This window comes from Barbatula barbatula (assembly GCF_947034865.1).
Source record: "Barbatula barbatula genome assembly, chromosome: 11".
NCBI lineage: Eukaryota > Metazoa > Chordata > Actinopteri > Cypriniformes > Nemacheilidae > Barbatula > Barbatula barbatula.
The window spans coordinates 19,401,442-19,417,786 of NC_136774.1; the positions used below are offsets into that span (position 1 = coordinate 19,401,442).

The 16,345-nt window shown below is 39.3% G+C and overlaps 1 protein-coding gene across 2 annotated transcripts; it reads right to left on the bottom strand.

Moving 5' to 3' along the window:
* Nucleotides 1-635: 635 nt before the first annotated feature.
* Nucleotides 636-13,777, bottom strand: rnf11b (ring finger protein 11b). Of its 2 annotated transcripts, XR_013787291.1 has the most exons (4): nucleotides 13,213-13,756; nucleotides 3,434-3,603; nucleotides 2,948-3,183; nucleotides 636-2,780 (listed from the first exon to the last, which is right to left on the bottom strand). XR_013787291.1 is itself a non-coding variant. In XM_079467273.1 (3 exons), exons 1-3 carry the CDS (start codon nucleotides 13,333-13,335, stop codon nucleotides 3,012-3,014), a joined length of 465 nt encoding a protein of 154 aa, XP_079323399.1. In that variant the 5' UTR covers nucleotides 13,336-13,777; the 3' UTR covers nucleotides 636-3,011. The 2 variants fall into 2 exon arrangements, 1 of the variants encoding a protein (XP_079323399.1); XM_079467273.1 differs by having other exon boundaries at nucleotides 636-3,183; nucleotides 13,213-13,777.
* Nucleotides 13,778-16,345: the final 2,568 nt, after the last annotated feature.

Genomic DNA, 16,345 nt, shown 5'->3' on the forward strand with positions numbered 1-16,345 from the left:
GTTGCTCAGATGGTCATGTTATTGTTCTATCATGGCTGTATTCAATCTATCTAACTGTATGGCGTAGTGGCCTGGTTTGGTAATCTGAAGGTTATTTCATGGTTTGGTGTGAAAAGCAATGAAAGTGGTTTGTGTGGGGCATTTCTCCAATCTTCAGTCTATTTTTGCACAGATTTCTCTTAAAGGGACTAACAAAATAATAATAATAATACTTTATTTTCTAATGTATTGTATCTGCACTCTAGCTTGAAATGTATAATTACTAACGTTAAACTTTATACTTCTTTGTATTTACACTTTGCAATAAAAAAAATGAGCAGGTCTTGTGACGTTATAAAAGAATATGAAGGACAGAAAGTTTGTGCGACGTGCTACATCTTAAACTAGTTTATCATTAAATAATTATTACAGATAACAGATTTCAAATGCTATTTATATTGTATTATATGTAATATTTTTGACCGATATTATTAACCATATTGCTTATATTATTGAATGTTTATAAAGTATAAATTACATATTTTTCTTTCAAATAAATCAACCCTGAGCAGCAGCTAAACATGAAAGAATATGGCTACAAAGGACACCTTTAATATCAGAAACTTGCGGTTTAACAAAAACGCTGAAAACTCCATAGAATAAATTCTATTTATTATTTGCCTGTAGTACAGATAAGATGCATAACTTTATTTATACATACATTTTGATGTATATATATTCAGACAGACAAACGGGAGACTCTCACAGCCTTACACACACACACACACACGTGTCACATACAAACAGATCCTAGATCATGTCCATGTGCTCCCAGCACATCATGGAGTATCAGTTTTATGTATAGCATTACATTGATAACATATCTCAGAGTGTCTGTGAACGTGGCCCAGGGTCCATGGACCCCTTGTCGATTACGTCCAAATGGTCACTCGTCACTCCATCCTGCCAATGCTGGTGTAGAGCCCCGGCCCAAGATGTCCAGCCAAAAGTCTCCTGCTTGTCTGGTCTAAGGCAATGGAGCTCCACGTTGTATGGAGAGGCCAAAAAACAAGGAAACAAAAACTAGAACTAAACTACTGTGCAAAAAACAGGTCAATGGATTTTCTATGAAGAACTTAACCCCAACTTCATTAACTATACACATACAGTCCCCCCACACAAGGCATGTTTTTAAGCACAAGAAAAACTTATCTTCACTTTAATAGTAGCCACTAACCACCAGAACAGTTTTTTTCAATTGTGAGTAAGGGGACCGATTTCATGCCTCACTTTGATAATATCAAGCACTGAGAAGACGCACATTTCCCACTGCCAGTTCGAATTTCTATCCGTTCTCTTATATTTATATCAAATCTAAGACTAAGAAAAATAAATATTCGCTATCGATTCTCTCTTGTGCTTTCTTTTACAGTCATAGAGAGAAAGGAAGAGGGCCGATCATAATTCTACCAATCGTGGGACACCACAAAATGGTTTATTGGCAATAAATAATAAGTTTGGTGTGATCGTCTTAATGCCACCAGGTCTGCCTGTTGTCAATTTAATTACCTATGATCCTTTTTTCACACAATAAAAAAAGGGGGAAAAAGTATTCACTCAACTGAACCGAACAAAGGATTCTGGTGTGTTTACTTTTTAAGGTTACGAGTCCCTATATGATGCCTAACAAAATACACGAGGGCACAAACACGCTCTAAATAAAGATGAAAGAAGCACACAGATATGTGTACTTTCATGTGTCAAAATGGCCTATATCGCATTAGTCATACTAACATCACGTGTGACACTCTGGATGACCTCATCTTGACCTTCAGGCTTTCAATGACTTCAGTGTTTTGTCTGTAAATGCATTTTTTCCTTGAGTTATTACACTAACAGTGGCGATTTTCAATCTACGTAGAGGAAAAAGACAAAAGCATTTCACAACGTTTTAAACTTAACATTTTAGTTCACCCAATGCCTGAGAGCTGTCAACACCAGATGTTTAACATTTGTATGCAGTACAAGTTTGAATGTTTTTTGAGAAATACTTTACAGTAAAATTGGTCAACACCCGTTAATGCTTTAGGCATCGGGACTGAACAACTTCATGCTATTTTAGTGCTAATTGATACCTCATGAAAATCTAACATGATAGTGTTACAGAATTTGTGTCCATGACAAAAGATATATTTCATTTCTGTTACAGGCTAGCTATGTTGTTGTACCATTTTGTGAAGCAAACCAAATTTTGGTAGTGCAACTCCGATTTAAAAGCCACGTTTTATAAAACCTTGTCTGCTGTGGAAACGGTGTAAGAATGTCTGTACTCTTGTGATTCTGACAAACTAAACCCTCTATTCAGGCTGGGTGCTCACAACCACTATAGAAATAAAACAATTACAAACATAAAACAATTGCAAAAATGCAGGGAGAAGTTTTAAAGTAGTTTAAAACAAACATACAAACTCAAAAACTAACTTTAGATTGTTAAATAAAAGTTGCAAGGGATGATTCCTGCGTGCACGTGTGTATAGCCGGGATAATATCAGAAAGTGCAAAATGTACTGTTTTCTTTTCTTCTTTCTTTGAATATATGTATGTGTGTGAATATGTCATTTGCTGCTTCGCTCCACTGCGCTTTCGGGCAGAAACCAAATGAGCCCTTTATGAAAAACACACTTGGAAAGAAAGAAATATCGACGTGAAGATGTGTTGTTGGTGTTCCAAAATGTTTCTTGATGGTTTATCTCCTTCCAGTGTAAGTGTTGCTACTGTGGAATGGTGCGTGACCGGCTCACCTGGCTGTCATTCACGAAGGAATCCCATGATAAAGTGGTAAGGGTGCAAAACAGCTCCTGCAGGTTTACCTGTCCAGCAGGACAATGCAGGAGAGGTTAGTGATCAGTGTGGCCTCTATCCCATAATGCCACAGGCACACCATTCCACAGTTTGTCTCAATGTTCACAGGGGCAATGTGAGAACGGGACTCAAGGGCTTTGTGTATAAGATGTTGGGAAATCAGGCAGTAGTCAGTTAGTTTCATAGGACGACAGCAAGGCAGCATCCACAGGCTCCATACAAGATGGACACGTAAAGGACCTCATCAGCCAATCATCTATGCAGTCCAGGTGGTAGATGTGCATGCAGGGAAGGAACCGGATGGGGTCACCGTACACAAAGTCCATCATGCAGATCACACACCTGTGCAAAGAAAATAAGTATTAAGGATAGGCAACACCGCACATGATGTTGAAATGGGCTGTTAAATGTCACAAAATGGGAATTAAAACCCGCATCATGTTTGGTTTCTGAAGATTCTTGGGTAGTTCGGAGAATCGCAATATATTTTTTTCCACCATGGGTTGTAAACTCATCATTTAAATATAATCTAATACTGCATACACACTACATGCTAGGTATGGACGAAACACTGAAAGATGTGATCACTCACTCTCGAATCTTTTTCTCCGAGCCATCGCTGCCTGGATCATAGACACCTCTGGGTAGGTGCTGAATGAGGCCGATCCTCTGAGCGATCCGCACTTGCTCCTCCTCTGTCAGTTGGGTGGCCAGCCGGGCCTGGCTGGGGGTCGGGTGGTAAACGGGCACATGGATCTGCTCCTAAAAACATACATATAGAATTAGAACATGGAGCGTCTCACTTTCAAATCAATGCTCCCTCGGAAAAACCGCCAAACTTACGACTCTTTCATTCCTGCAGATGCCAAGGTAGAGTAATGATATTTCATGTATATGGCTAATATTATAAAAAATCTGGAATCACATTGAGTATTAGCGGGCTTTGCAAAGTCATATATGACCAAGCTAACCCAGAACTGACTAAACACAGTGCAATGTCAACTATAGCAATGAGTAATCATTTTAATATTTGAATATTGGAGAGATGCTCAACCAAAGCTCCACTAGAGGGCGATTTGTCTCTTTTTGCACAGTTTAAAGGCAAAAAGCTCAAATGGGGCCATATTGTGTCCAACGGGTATTATGAATGGGAGAAACTAACAATAGTCTCCTTTCAAACAGGATCCTGCTCAGCATTCACTGATAAAAGCTGTTTAGAAAACGTTGTGTCACTGCTACACACTGTTGCAAATTCAAGAGCTATTAATTACTTTTATTTATAGAGAAAAAACCTACAAAAATGTATACAAATGTTACAAATCTAGACAAAAGAACCTCATCATTACAAACCACATGAATATTGTATAAATTTAATTTATTTTGATAAACACAAAAGATGTTATGAAGAACTTTGCCAAACATAGTCCCTCATAGACTTCTGACGAATGGAAATAAAACAACCAAGACATTTCTCAAAATATCTTCTTTTGTGTACCATAGAAGAACACCCAAATCTCATCATCACTTCACTCACCCCAGCAAATTGCCAGCTCTCGGTCTTATTGAAACATTTCTGGTCGCTTTGGGGCTGCAAATGCTGTCAGGGTGAGTGATTCTCATGACGCATTTTAGTAGACTTGATATACGGAATAATGCCGTTATTGTCATAGCACATAACAACATCCGCTTACCTCTACACCTAAGGTAGGGCATTAACAATGTGCTTTAGAGAACATTAACTATTGTCCCCAGCGTTCATGTTTACCCTAAAACAGATTTATAAATGAGTGATGATCAGTAATAGTCACGTTCACGGTAAATGGGCTTTTTACATTTAGGGAACAATACAAATCAGTACATCATTTGCTCAGAACAAACACACATAGTGCCCATCTATAAAAAGTTGTTTCATAATAAATAAATAGCCCACATCCATACATATGCATTGCACACACATCGCGATGGCAATTATTCAGAAGTAGGACAGGCTTCCACACAGGGGAGTAAAGCCCACAGGCAGGTGAGTAACAGCTGCTGTTGAAACCAGGCCTGAGGCTTGGGCGGTGCTGCTGGGAAAAGCAACCGTGCCACATCGCAAACCCAGTTCTGATTTCAGATCAGATTAAATGTGAGCTCTGAGCTCAGGTTCAGTGTACACGTAAGATTTAGGGCACTGTGCGTCGACCATCTTGGCTCTCCCTGAAGTCACATGACCTCCCTGAAGTCACATGACGACACTGAACCCGACAGGTTATAGTGCTTACTGGGACGCACACGCGCTTATTTTTACATCGGCTCGATGCGTAACCATCTGATGGCATGTCAGACACAAACACACGTGCAATCCTGCGGTCAGCATTCTTTTGATTTAGCAAGCGTGTGTGCGAGTCTGACTTGAAACATGACAGAACCGTGACAGGACGGAATCGTAACATAAATGTTTTGATAACCATGATTAAAATTAGTGTATTCTTATTGCACATTGACTAACATAGTAGTACTTTTTCCCTACTTAATAGTGTCCCACTTGAATTTTTTTTCATAAATATGTCATTTTGATGAACAAAGACTGGGTTTAATGGATAAAAGAGTCGACTACACAGGAAACAGAATTAAAAAAAAATATCTGATGAAATAAGACACATCTGGTTTTAAGGTGGCCTCATACATAATCAGACCATAATCTAGATCACGGTATTTAGGGACTATAGTGCTTATTCCTGAGTAGAATTATTATTCTACATTGACACCAAAATAACCTTCATAAATACTTTTTTTGTTAACCACTCCCTCAACTCTATTATTATATTATGGGATATTCCAATCAAATCAAAAGTCGATGTAGGTTTAAAAAAACAGATGGGATCTTTTTGGCAAACAGGATCATTGGATTTGGATGTGCTGCTCTCTTACTTCTTCATCTTGAAGGCAGCATTTGTCAACAGCTAGAGACGTTGCTGTTAAATTGCTTTTTCGAGAACAACAATTACACCATCAGGCCCTCAGTCAACACAGTGCACAGAGAATGATTTGATCGGTGCAATGAAACAGACAAACGAGACCAAGAAGAGGGAAGAAGAGGGAAGAAGAGGGAAGAAAATGTAAAAAAGGGAGAGCTATTGAACGAGGGAATTCTGTTTGGTCTTGTAGGCTTTGGAGCTAAACAAAGCACGCTGTCCAGTTTCCGGCCGTTCCTTGGAATTAGAGCGCACAAACCATCCTGTGGTCCAATTTCTGCTTTGCTTTTAAAAGCACCACACCCTCTCTAGACTCACTGGACCAGACAAAACAGTCCAAACCTTAGTCGAGGTTGTCTGGCTTTGTGGTCACCCACACAGACAAAGGTCTAAATCCCAACCCACCGCTCACTCCACCCCTCCCTTTCGAAGCACTATGGTGGCTGACACAGAACCAAGATGTCGTTTTTGCTCCAAGGTTTTGTATTTACGAAACTAAATTCTGTTCTGTTCTGTAGAGCAGTTTGTCCTTCTAGGGCTACTGTAGAAACAACATGGCGAATTCCATGCAAGGGGACCCGCGGTGTATGTAGATAGAAACAGCTCATTCTAAGGTAATAAAAACATTACGCTTCATTATTTAAGGTCCTCATACAACTCTGAAGACATAGTTATGTATATTATATTGCATTTCTGTCAAAGGATTCAACCACAAATGACAGCAACTTTAAAAACATGTTGTTCCTGATAACAGTGACACCAATGACCTCATCTTCATCAGAAATCAGGCCAATGTACTGCTTTCACAAGAAACACAGAAGCAATGAAATCTGCGTTTGCCAAATTCCTGTGTGTGTGTCATATGATTAACCCCAAACAAGACTAGCGTGACTCAGACAACCACCCTACACAGTGGACAAAAGACAAAATACGTCAACCAATTTAGACTGCCATCAAAAGACATTCAATATAAAGGAAGTTTGATCCAGACATAAACTCCTTCAGATGAAAAGCTTTGCAAGGTCAAGAGCAACATTTGAACGGTGTATTTTCTGATAGTGTCGGTCACTCCGCATTTCTGCTTTCAGTTGAGACTAACAAAATTGGCAACATCATTGTTTGCACCTGTCACACAAAAATGTGTCCTCTTTTCTCAGAAGCAAGTAGGCCGAGGAGATGTTCTCTTATCTGAGCACAGGAAGGTTAAACAAACAGCTGAGTAAATGCTACTAAGCCAGGTGTGCAGAAACGGTGTGTACTAGCTCTGCACAAAACCAGGTCCACACCACACAGGAACACACATTTCCTACACAAAAATAACACATTCACTGCTCAGAAACACAAATGCTCACACACATCTTGACTCGTGCTTCCAAGCTTCTAAATGTGATCTATCGGGTTAAACATTTCACACATCTGCTTATAGCCACAAAACATTTTCTGTGTGCACATCACAGCGTTTTCTTTCGGTTGTGCTGTGTTTAATTTGGCACTGCAGATATAGGACATTACACGAGTGAATGTTTAGTGTGTCAGACACTGGAAGCATCAGGACTGTCTTTACACAGTTTGCAAACATGTACCTCCTATGAATGGTTTCATTGTGCACCACATGGATTTCCCCTCACAGAGTTCAACACCTTTCTTGAAATCCGTTTTTAATAAGAAATCAGCGTAACGGCCGTGTTAGGATGAGAGAAACATCTTCCTTTTGCCTCATGCTTTCTCATGTTTAATCCTTCTTATTCTCAAACATGCAATGGATTAACTGGCAAATTGATATAATTTGGAGCACTGTCGCTTTAAATCCAAACTGAATACATAAATACAAATCAATGTACATATCGACCGACCCAAAAAAACATGAATATTTGCATAATTATATACAAAGTGTGAAAAGATGGATTGACTGACTATAACCATGGTTTGATTATAGTAAAATTGTAGTTAACATAGTTCTTTGGCAGACTGATAAACGTTTGTATCGCCATAGTTTTATTACAAATACTAGGGATGCACCGATACCAGTATCGGGCCCGATATGAAGCTCATGTGCTCGTACTGACCCACCGATACTAAAGGCCGATACCTCATGTGACATAGAAAAAGCCCTATGATTTCCGCAATGCAGAAAACGCAGACGGAATCGAGGAATCCAGGCCTAAAAACAGAACTTGCTAACAGCTAACGTTATTTAATTGATATTTTATATAAAATAACACGTCATAATAGGAACAGCGTTTAAAACTTGCATGACCTGTCCCATGACATTTGTTTTATAAGCTTAAACTATAGAAATAGCTCATTCTAATGTGATAAAAACATAATGCTTCATTATGTAAGGTCTTTATACACCTCTGTCTGAAGACATAGTTATGTATATTATATTGCATTTCTGTCAATAGATCCTCCAAAATATTACACACTGGAGCTTTAAGAACTTCCACTATCATTAATCGAAGCAAAACACGAAACAACACAAGTTATTTTTAATATAAATGTGTGTATGAGAAGAGAAGGTAAAGTTTGAGGTCCTTACGTCATTTGAGCTGTCTGGCTTCGGTGTGACGTCAGCTCTTCACAAGCCTGTTAGATAAAGCTGCTACTTGGGCAAAAAATTAAAAAATCAATTAATCTTTTTTTTATGCGGTCGATTCTATATCGATTCTCAAAAGACGCAAATCGATATTTTTTCTTTCGTATTTCCAAAAGCACTGAACATTCATTGACGTGAATGCTATTGCTACTACTTCCCACTAGATGCCACTTTTCTTTTTAATGTTACAAAAGGGAGCGTTTGGTTCCAAGCATCCAAACATCACATTCACATAAAAGGCAGCGGTTCACATCTGACATTTTGTTGTAGTGGTCTCCAGCGAGTGCCAGATTATAAAGAAGTTACATTTTTGTTCTCTTTAACTCACTGGATGGATACAGTGCATATAGGAAATGTTTTATGAAGTAATTCTGTATGAGCGAATTCAAGTCCTTGTGGATAACGTTACCAGCCCGACCAAAAACGTTAACCAAATATTTTTTATATTTAAAATGTTTGTTTCAATTAAAACTTCATTTATGTCTATTGACTGTATCTTAAATGTAAAATAACTTGATCCTGTGTGTTTAAAGTTTAATACAGGTTTGTGGTTCTTCATTTCATTTTTTAATTCACCATTGTAATCTGATGTTTACTGATTTTTTATATCAATGGGATTTATATCTGTAATTATTGAATCGAATCGAGAGCTTGTAAATCAGAATCCATACCCAGCCCTAGCTTTTACAGTGTAAAGAAAACCAACAGAGAACCAGACAGTCAGATCGATTGATGAGCGTAGAAAAGGGAAAACCACGACAATGCCCACTAGACTAACGGGAACCTCCATCACTTCTAATGTTGGCTCATGTCTCTCTAGAACACAAACACAAATGCTTATCTCACCATGTTCAGGTTCACATACGAGTCAGCAAATGCTGTCAGCTGCTACCCAAGAGAGAGACAGCTCACATTACATCCGTGTCTCTTTACATCATCATCATCTTGTCCTGTTTGAACACTTGGGTGCACAACACAACACGGTAAAACACAAACCCAAAGCTTAAGCTTAGCTTGTACAGTTTGTGAAGTTCTGTCGCACAGATGAGCGAAAGCTGATCCCAGATTCATTATGAAATCGAGTTGTTCTCATTTGTTTAGTCTTCATCTGAGACCCGGGTGTGAAACTGGGCTAAATCTACTGAGCTCCTTACACAAAGATGCTAATACTTCTTAACAGGAGACTAAAGAAAGCCAGGAACCATGAGAGCTTTACTATAACCGCTAAAATTTCTTCATGACAACCTGACAAAAAAACTAGCTTGATGCACATACTGAAGGTTTGATATAGATTTTGAGTGTTAAAATAATTTTCTCTATCATAGGCATTAAAAAGCCATTTGTAAGTTGCCATCACTGCAAAATTCAAACACTGTAGCCCTATCAAAACAGGTCATTTTTCAGGGCCTATAGAGGAGGCTATAAATATGGCAGACGGTTATAAGTGACGTTTTATAATTTTACCTCCATTTGCTACTGCTGTTTAGATATTGCTTTAAAACTTCAGTTATTTCCAGTAATAGGCCTATTTTTTCTGCACATACTTGATGGATAGATCGTTGGAAAAACGTCAACTATTTTTGGCAGGCGCTGGAAAAAAATGCGCTGCGATTGAAAATGGTTTTAGTTCTTAAGGGGGCTGTGCATTTTTGTCGACTGCGTGGTTCAAACAGACGTCCTGTCTGTCCAACATTCTGACAATAGGCTTGGTTGTGCCATGAGAATACAAGTTAGCAGTTGGCTAAATTAATCCAATGTACACTCCCAAATGCTTTAAATCATAGAGCGGCCATCCGTCACATTTTTCTGATTAAAAAACTAAGATACAAAAACTAAGTTAATAAGCAAGTAGATAAACTAGGGATGCACCGAATGTTCGGAACCCGAAAATATTCGTCCGAATAAGTGAAATGGCCGTGACATAGAGAGAGATGGAGAGAGAGAATTTCTGAATGAAAACGTCTTTACATTGGTTACAGCAGGACGCTAGCAACGCCAAGGTCATGGGTTCGATCCCAGGGGATTGCACTTGGCAAAGACAAATGTATAGTACAATGCAATGCAAGTCACTTTGGATAAAAGCATCTGCCAAATGTATAAACGACCTGTCAAATGTTCTGTGCATCACGAATTTGGAGGAGAGACGTGAACTGAAATGGTTGTCGGTAAAAATTGCTTTTTTTCTTTAAATCAATTGGCAGTGAAGACCAAAAACGTTTTTTGTTTATTCATATTTTTAGCTTATAATGTTGAATGGCACTTTTTAATTAAGTGTTTGGCTGTATGGGTACAAAGTACAGAACATTCTTTGAGCAGTCAGTTATAGGCCCATGATAGGCTATTCAAGAAGGGAGACAAATTATAAAAGCACATTTTGACCGTTGGGTGAAAAAACTGGCTAAATAAATAGAAGAAATACGAAAAGCTATGCTCGGTGTTTGGTATTCAACAAGTGTGTCATTTTTAATTGGCTTCAGCCAAGAATTTTCATTTGGGTGCATCCCCAAGATAAATAATAAATGTTGAAACTGGTCAACTTACTTTAACAAGATTCACGACTGTAAACTTATAATGATTTACAATTTTACAAGTGCTTGGGTTTTCCGTTATTTCTAAAACTACGTAAAGTATGTAAAGTGCGATTTTATGTTTCAAACAGAGATGGTGATGGATGACGATTGTAGCTTTAGGTCTATGACAATTAATGATAAATACATACAAAATAACAACATACAAAATGCTTTTTGCAGACACTTTAAATCAACTTAAAGTTTATAACAAGCTATACAATATATCTGTATAGGTAACGAATGGATTTGCAACCAACCGCTCACTCCACCCTTCCCTTTCGAAACACTATGCCAGCTGACAGAACATGGCGAATAACATGCCAGGGGACACGTGGTGTATGTAGATAGAAATAGCTCATTCTAATGTAATAAAAACATAACGCTTTATTGTGTAACCTCTGAAGACATAGCTATGTATATTATATTGCATTTCTATCAATAGATCATCCCAAAAATGAAACACTGGACCTTTAACAGAATACATAATTCAGATGTGGAGAACCCTTGATAAAGTTTTCGTGATCTTGCAGAAAAAGTCATTTAATTTGTCCAACAGAAATTGATAGCGGACAAATTAAACTCATGAGAGTGTGAAAAATGTGCATCAGAATATTGCACACAGCAGCAGTGGAGCTAAGTGAATTAGGTCCAGCACTGCCTGCTTTTTTACAACCTTGTCTGATCTTGCACCCAAGAGACTCTATAACTTCACAAAAAGAACAGCTGAGCACCGTTTTTGCTGGTGTTCAGCAGAAAGTTGCCTCCTCTTGAAAAACACAGCCCAGGAAAAAAAGGGAGACAGACTTTACCGTGTGTTAACCGTTTGTATTTCAACCCTGGAGCTAAGCTGTGAAATTATTTTGAAAGCTTCCAAGAAACAACAACACACAGACGCTGCTCCTTCTTATATAATCACAGCATCTTTCACTGTACAGAGTGAAAATAAAACCTCAGCAGCCAACAGGCAAAGCAAACAAAACAAGATCCTAATGCTAACCATCTGACATACAAAAAGTAGTCGAAAATCAACACACATGTTCTATAACAACAATTCTTAAAAACGTTTGGTAATCACAGCCTCCGGATTGTAGAAGGTACATTATAAACGGCAGACTTCCTCCGAGTCAAATCTCTAGGCCCATCAGAACATTTCAGGCAGTTTCAGACAATTAGGTGGAGGAGGAAGTGTCAGATTGTTGCTAGACTATATTCAGTTCAGAAGATTAGTGAAATGTGCGAGGGGTACGGTACAAAAAGTCCCAGCTTGGACATCAAGACTCGAAAGATCCTCCTAAACTTCACGAGAAGGCTTTTACGTAACAAGCTTCATAAAACACACGATTACATCACAGTTATGAGAAAATGCCAACATTATGTCCGAGATATATATCGGATTATCCGTGTCAAATATCCGAACGCATTTGAATGCTTCTTCTTCTTTTGCACATAAACGCTTCACGGTGATTCACTAAATGGGAAAGCTGGTCCGGTACCTGTCCTTAAATCCTTCCACGGACATTACAAACACAGATCAAACATCACTACAAACTAACACAGAGCGTTGACATCCTGTCAGTTCACAACCCATGTTCAACTTTCTCAAGCTGACACGCCATAAACTGTTTGCCTACTGCACAGTGTTGACAGAGCATTGAATTATCACAACACAAAGACATCATCAGGTCAAAACCAGTTTCCACGAAATGTCTGCCGCTGAAACAAAACCGAATATCCACAAAAATATTATATTTATAAGCAACACAACTTAACACAGCCCGGTTAATAAGTGGAGAAGCCCTCACTGAATGACATCATCATGGCGTCACCATGACAGAATGCCAAACAAATGTCGTCACCGTCAAACGCGTTACTTTGTCGCAATCAAGGCGGTGGACAGATACGTCATAGAGGCGGCTGTGAAAAACAAAAACAACAGGCTGTCCATCTGTCTGGACAGTGTGTCGTGTATCGTAGGCCAAGTATATGTCCAGACCCCGTGTGTCGAACAAAGAGGATTTAGTTTGACACACTGTCTACACCTAAATGACACAGACGGAGCCCATTGGACGTGGCCAGTGTAACTGATGTATGATTCGTTTGATAATATACCGTATAAACACAACGAAACGTCTAGCAATGCGAGTCTACCAAAACGACAGTGTGACAAACACACGTTATTTTACTCAGCGCGAAAGTTAGTTTCTTTTAGAGCCACTTTGTTTATTTAAATGGCTTTTCCTAAGCTTACCTGATATGGAGGTGGCGGTTCCAGATCCGGATCGTTGGCGTCACCGAAACTGGCCCTGTCTGACTGAGATTCGTGTAGCAAGGAGATATCATCCGAAGTGGGAGATTTAAGACAATTTCCCATCTCCCTTTCCAAAGTCCTTGTTGTCTAAATGTCGAAATCCTGCCTATTCCCTTCTTTCCGCCCCGAACAGACCTCCGTCGATTAGAAACGAGCGATTACGAGTCTACCATTCATTGAAAACGATCCGATCCGAGATCACGGACGGAGAAAAACAAACCATTGTCGATACACAAAGACCCCGAACAAGAAGTGTCAGCCGCGCGCAGCGCATAGGAGAATACGAAACGACGTCTTTACAAACGCACGTAGTCTAGACTTTACACATGAGCCGGTTTGAAGTAAGACCGTGTTAATACTGTTGTGTTTCTCGGTAGTAAACACCGTCTAGCCTTCAACTAATAATTCCCACCATAGCAACTATGCGCTCACTCTCAATGGCGACAGGGGCAATGTTGCCTTTCAGGCAGTCGCTGTAAGACCCGCCTCCGCTCTCTCGCGACCTATCAGAGGATCTCTTCTTCAGCCAGGAAGTTGATCGTGGATAGAGGTCGTCCAATCAGATTCGCGACTTAGAACAGCAACAAGAGAGGGTTTAAAGCCTGTAAACTTGACCGCATTGGGTTTATTTTTTATTTACGTTGAGTAGGTGGGATCTCTTGCAGATTTAGCCAGGATGTTTGCTTTGAATGAAATTAGTCAGGCATAGATTCACTTCTTTGTTTGTCTGTTAATGGTTTTGATATTAAAAAAGTAGATCCTCCACATCGAATTGCATTATGGCGTCACACACAGCACTGCTTTTTACGTATGGATTAGTCGTGGTGACGTCATGTACACAACAGAGAAAAGCGAAAAGATTCAGAATGCAATTTTATCAATTCATTTTAAATTAGAAAATGTATTTACTGGAAAGTCTATTTGTACTGTAGCCGTGCACCACATGTACGCGATTTGCTGACCTCTGTAGCCCAAAGCCTGTATCAGTATGAATATTTAAATATAGCTGCAAGCAGCAATTACGGGGGCCAAGCCCTACAAGGGCACAAACTGGGAAATGCATGTGGACAGTTCTGTCACCAAACTTGTGTGAGTTGAACAAGTCGTTCCAGTGATGATGCAAACCAAGTTCCGTTTCAATACACAAAAGGGTCGCGAAAATACAGCCACGTGATCATTTGGTGTGCTCGCTTTGTTTTCCTTAAGGCTCTATTTGAGAACCATTTGATCAATCAATAAGCCTTTATTAACTTTATTAAGGGGTGTCCCTGGAAGCTATATACACAATTCAGTGAAAATCAGACAGCTTTTGTAGGAGGAGTTAGGAGGATAACTTTGATATCGATGAACTCTGCTCGAGACAACAAATATACTAGTGTGAACAGAATAACGTTATGTTGATTTCCTCGTATATTACAATCAGATTAATACATTTCGTTGCATCTCCTGACCTCTAGGGGCATGACCTTGATGAACCATACCAAGTTTCATAGCGATCTGCCTGACAGGCGATGCTGTCACCAAATATCTATTGGGCGATCAAGATGTGCCAATGATGATCCGTACAAACTTTTGTGTAAATACACAGAGTTTTGAAGTGTCAGAGTCAATCGATTGAAGTCAATCAGAACCTATTTAATGTTTTATTTAATTAAAATGCAACTAGGTGGCGCAGCCCTACCATCTTTTTTGTGTGTTCTCAGACTGTGCCCATAAATCAACATTGTGCCCATAAATCGTTTTTTTTTACTTAATCAAACTGCAGGCCAAACAGGTTTTGTATCGTTGGACTCTGCAAGGACAGGACTCCCACTTAAATCTGTCAATCTCATACAAAGTTATAGGCCTGTAAATATATATCCTCACCGCTAGGTGGCGCAGGCTCGAAACTTTACGTTAATGTGTTCATAAAATACAGCATTTTGCTACATTATTCAATATGAATAATGAAGAGAGCGCATGTAACTCCGCTCTTCATCAGGTTACACTGGCTCCCTGTTGCCGTCCGCATAAAGTTCAAAGCTTTGCTCCTGGCCTACAAGACCAACACCGGATCTGCACCATCGTATCTCCACTCGCTAATGCAGATCTATGTTCCTGCCAGATCACTGCGGTCTGCAAAGGAACAACGACTAGTGGTACCATCCCAAAAAGGAAAAAAGTCACTCTCCCGTACCTTCTCTGGATCTGTTCCACATTGGTGGAATGATCTACCAGCTGCTACAAGATCAGCAGACTCGGTTGCCATCTTTAAAAAACGCCTAAAAGCGCATCTCTTCCGTCAACACGTCACTGATTGATTTATCCTAATTCTCTTCCCTCTCCTTCTTTATAAAAAAAAAATTACTAACCTCACTATTCTTAGCTTTTTATACTGTGCTAGGCTTTAATGGACTAGTTTGATGCACTTATGTATTTTGTTGCCTATGTTGTTATAATTGCTTCCAATGTTTCCTCATCTGTAAGTCGCTTTGGATAAAAGCGTCTGCTAAATGACTAAATGTAAATATGAGCGAGACCCAAAATGACCGACATGGGAAACTGGATATTGTTCGACTCGTGATGACATCCCACATCTAATGAGGCAAACTTTCAGATTTTTGGGCTAACCCTTCGATGTTATAAACATAAATAGAAATGTTTAATAACTTCGGACCACTATGTTGCGCTGTGCCGAAACACAGCATGTTACATTGGGTCTGGCTTGTAATGACATCTACAAACATTCATGTCGATCCATGAAAGTTTGGCAAAGATACAGTATTCAATCCATTTTGGCGAGCTCTCCGTCAAATTCATTGACGCGCTTGTACGAAAACGGATTGACCAATCGAGAGTCCTTTGGTAGCTTTTTGACAGCATTGTCTCTAGATGTTACATACCAAATTTCGTAGGAATCGGTGAAAAGCTCTAGGACGAGTTCGAAAAAGTAAGCTTTTTGAATTTATTATAAATGGCGGGAAAAAATTTCATGACGGAAAATGACGTCACAGGGTGTATTTGAATCGGCGTGAGCTCAGGATTCAGATGAAACATTCTTATTTCTACGGCGTGTGGTTCAGAAGTTACGATC

Coding starts and splice junctions, on each gene's coding strand:
- rnf11b (XM_079467273.1), bottom strand. CDS start 13,335: ATGGGAAATTGTCTTAAATCTCCCACTTCGGATGATATCTCCTTGCTA. Junction 3,604..13,212: donor AACCGCCACCTCCATATCAG/GTAAGCTTAGGA, acceptor GTATGTTTTTAG/GAGCAGATCCATGTGCCCGT. Junction 3,184..3,433: donor TCGGAGAAAAAGATTCGAGA/GTGAGTGATCAC, acceptor TTCTTTGCACAG/GTGTGTGATCTGCATGATGG.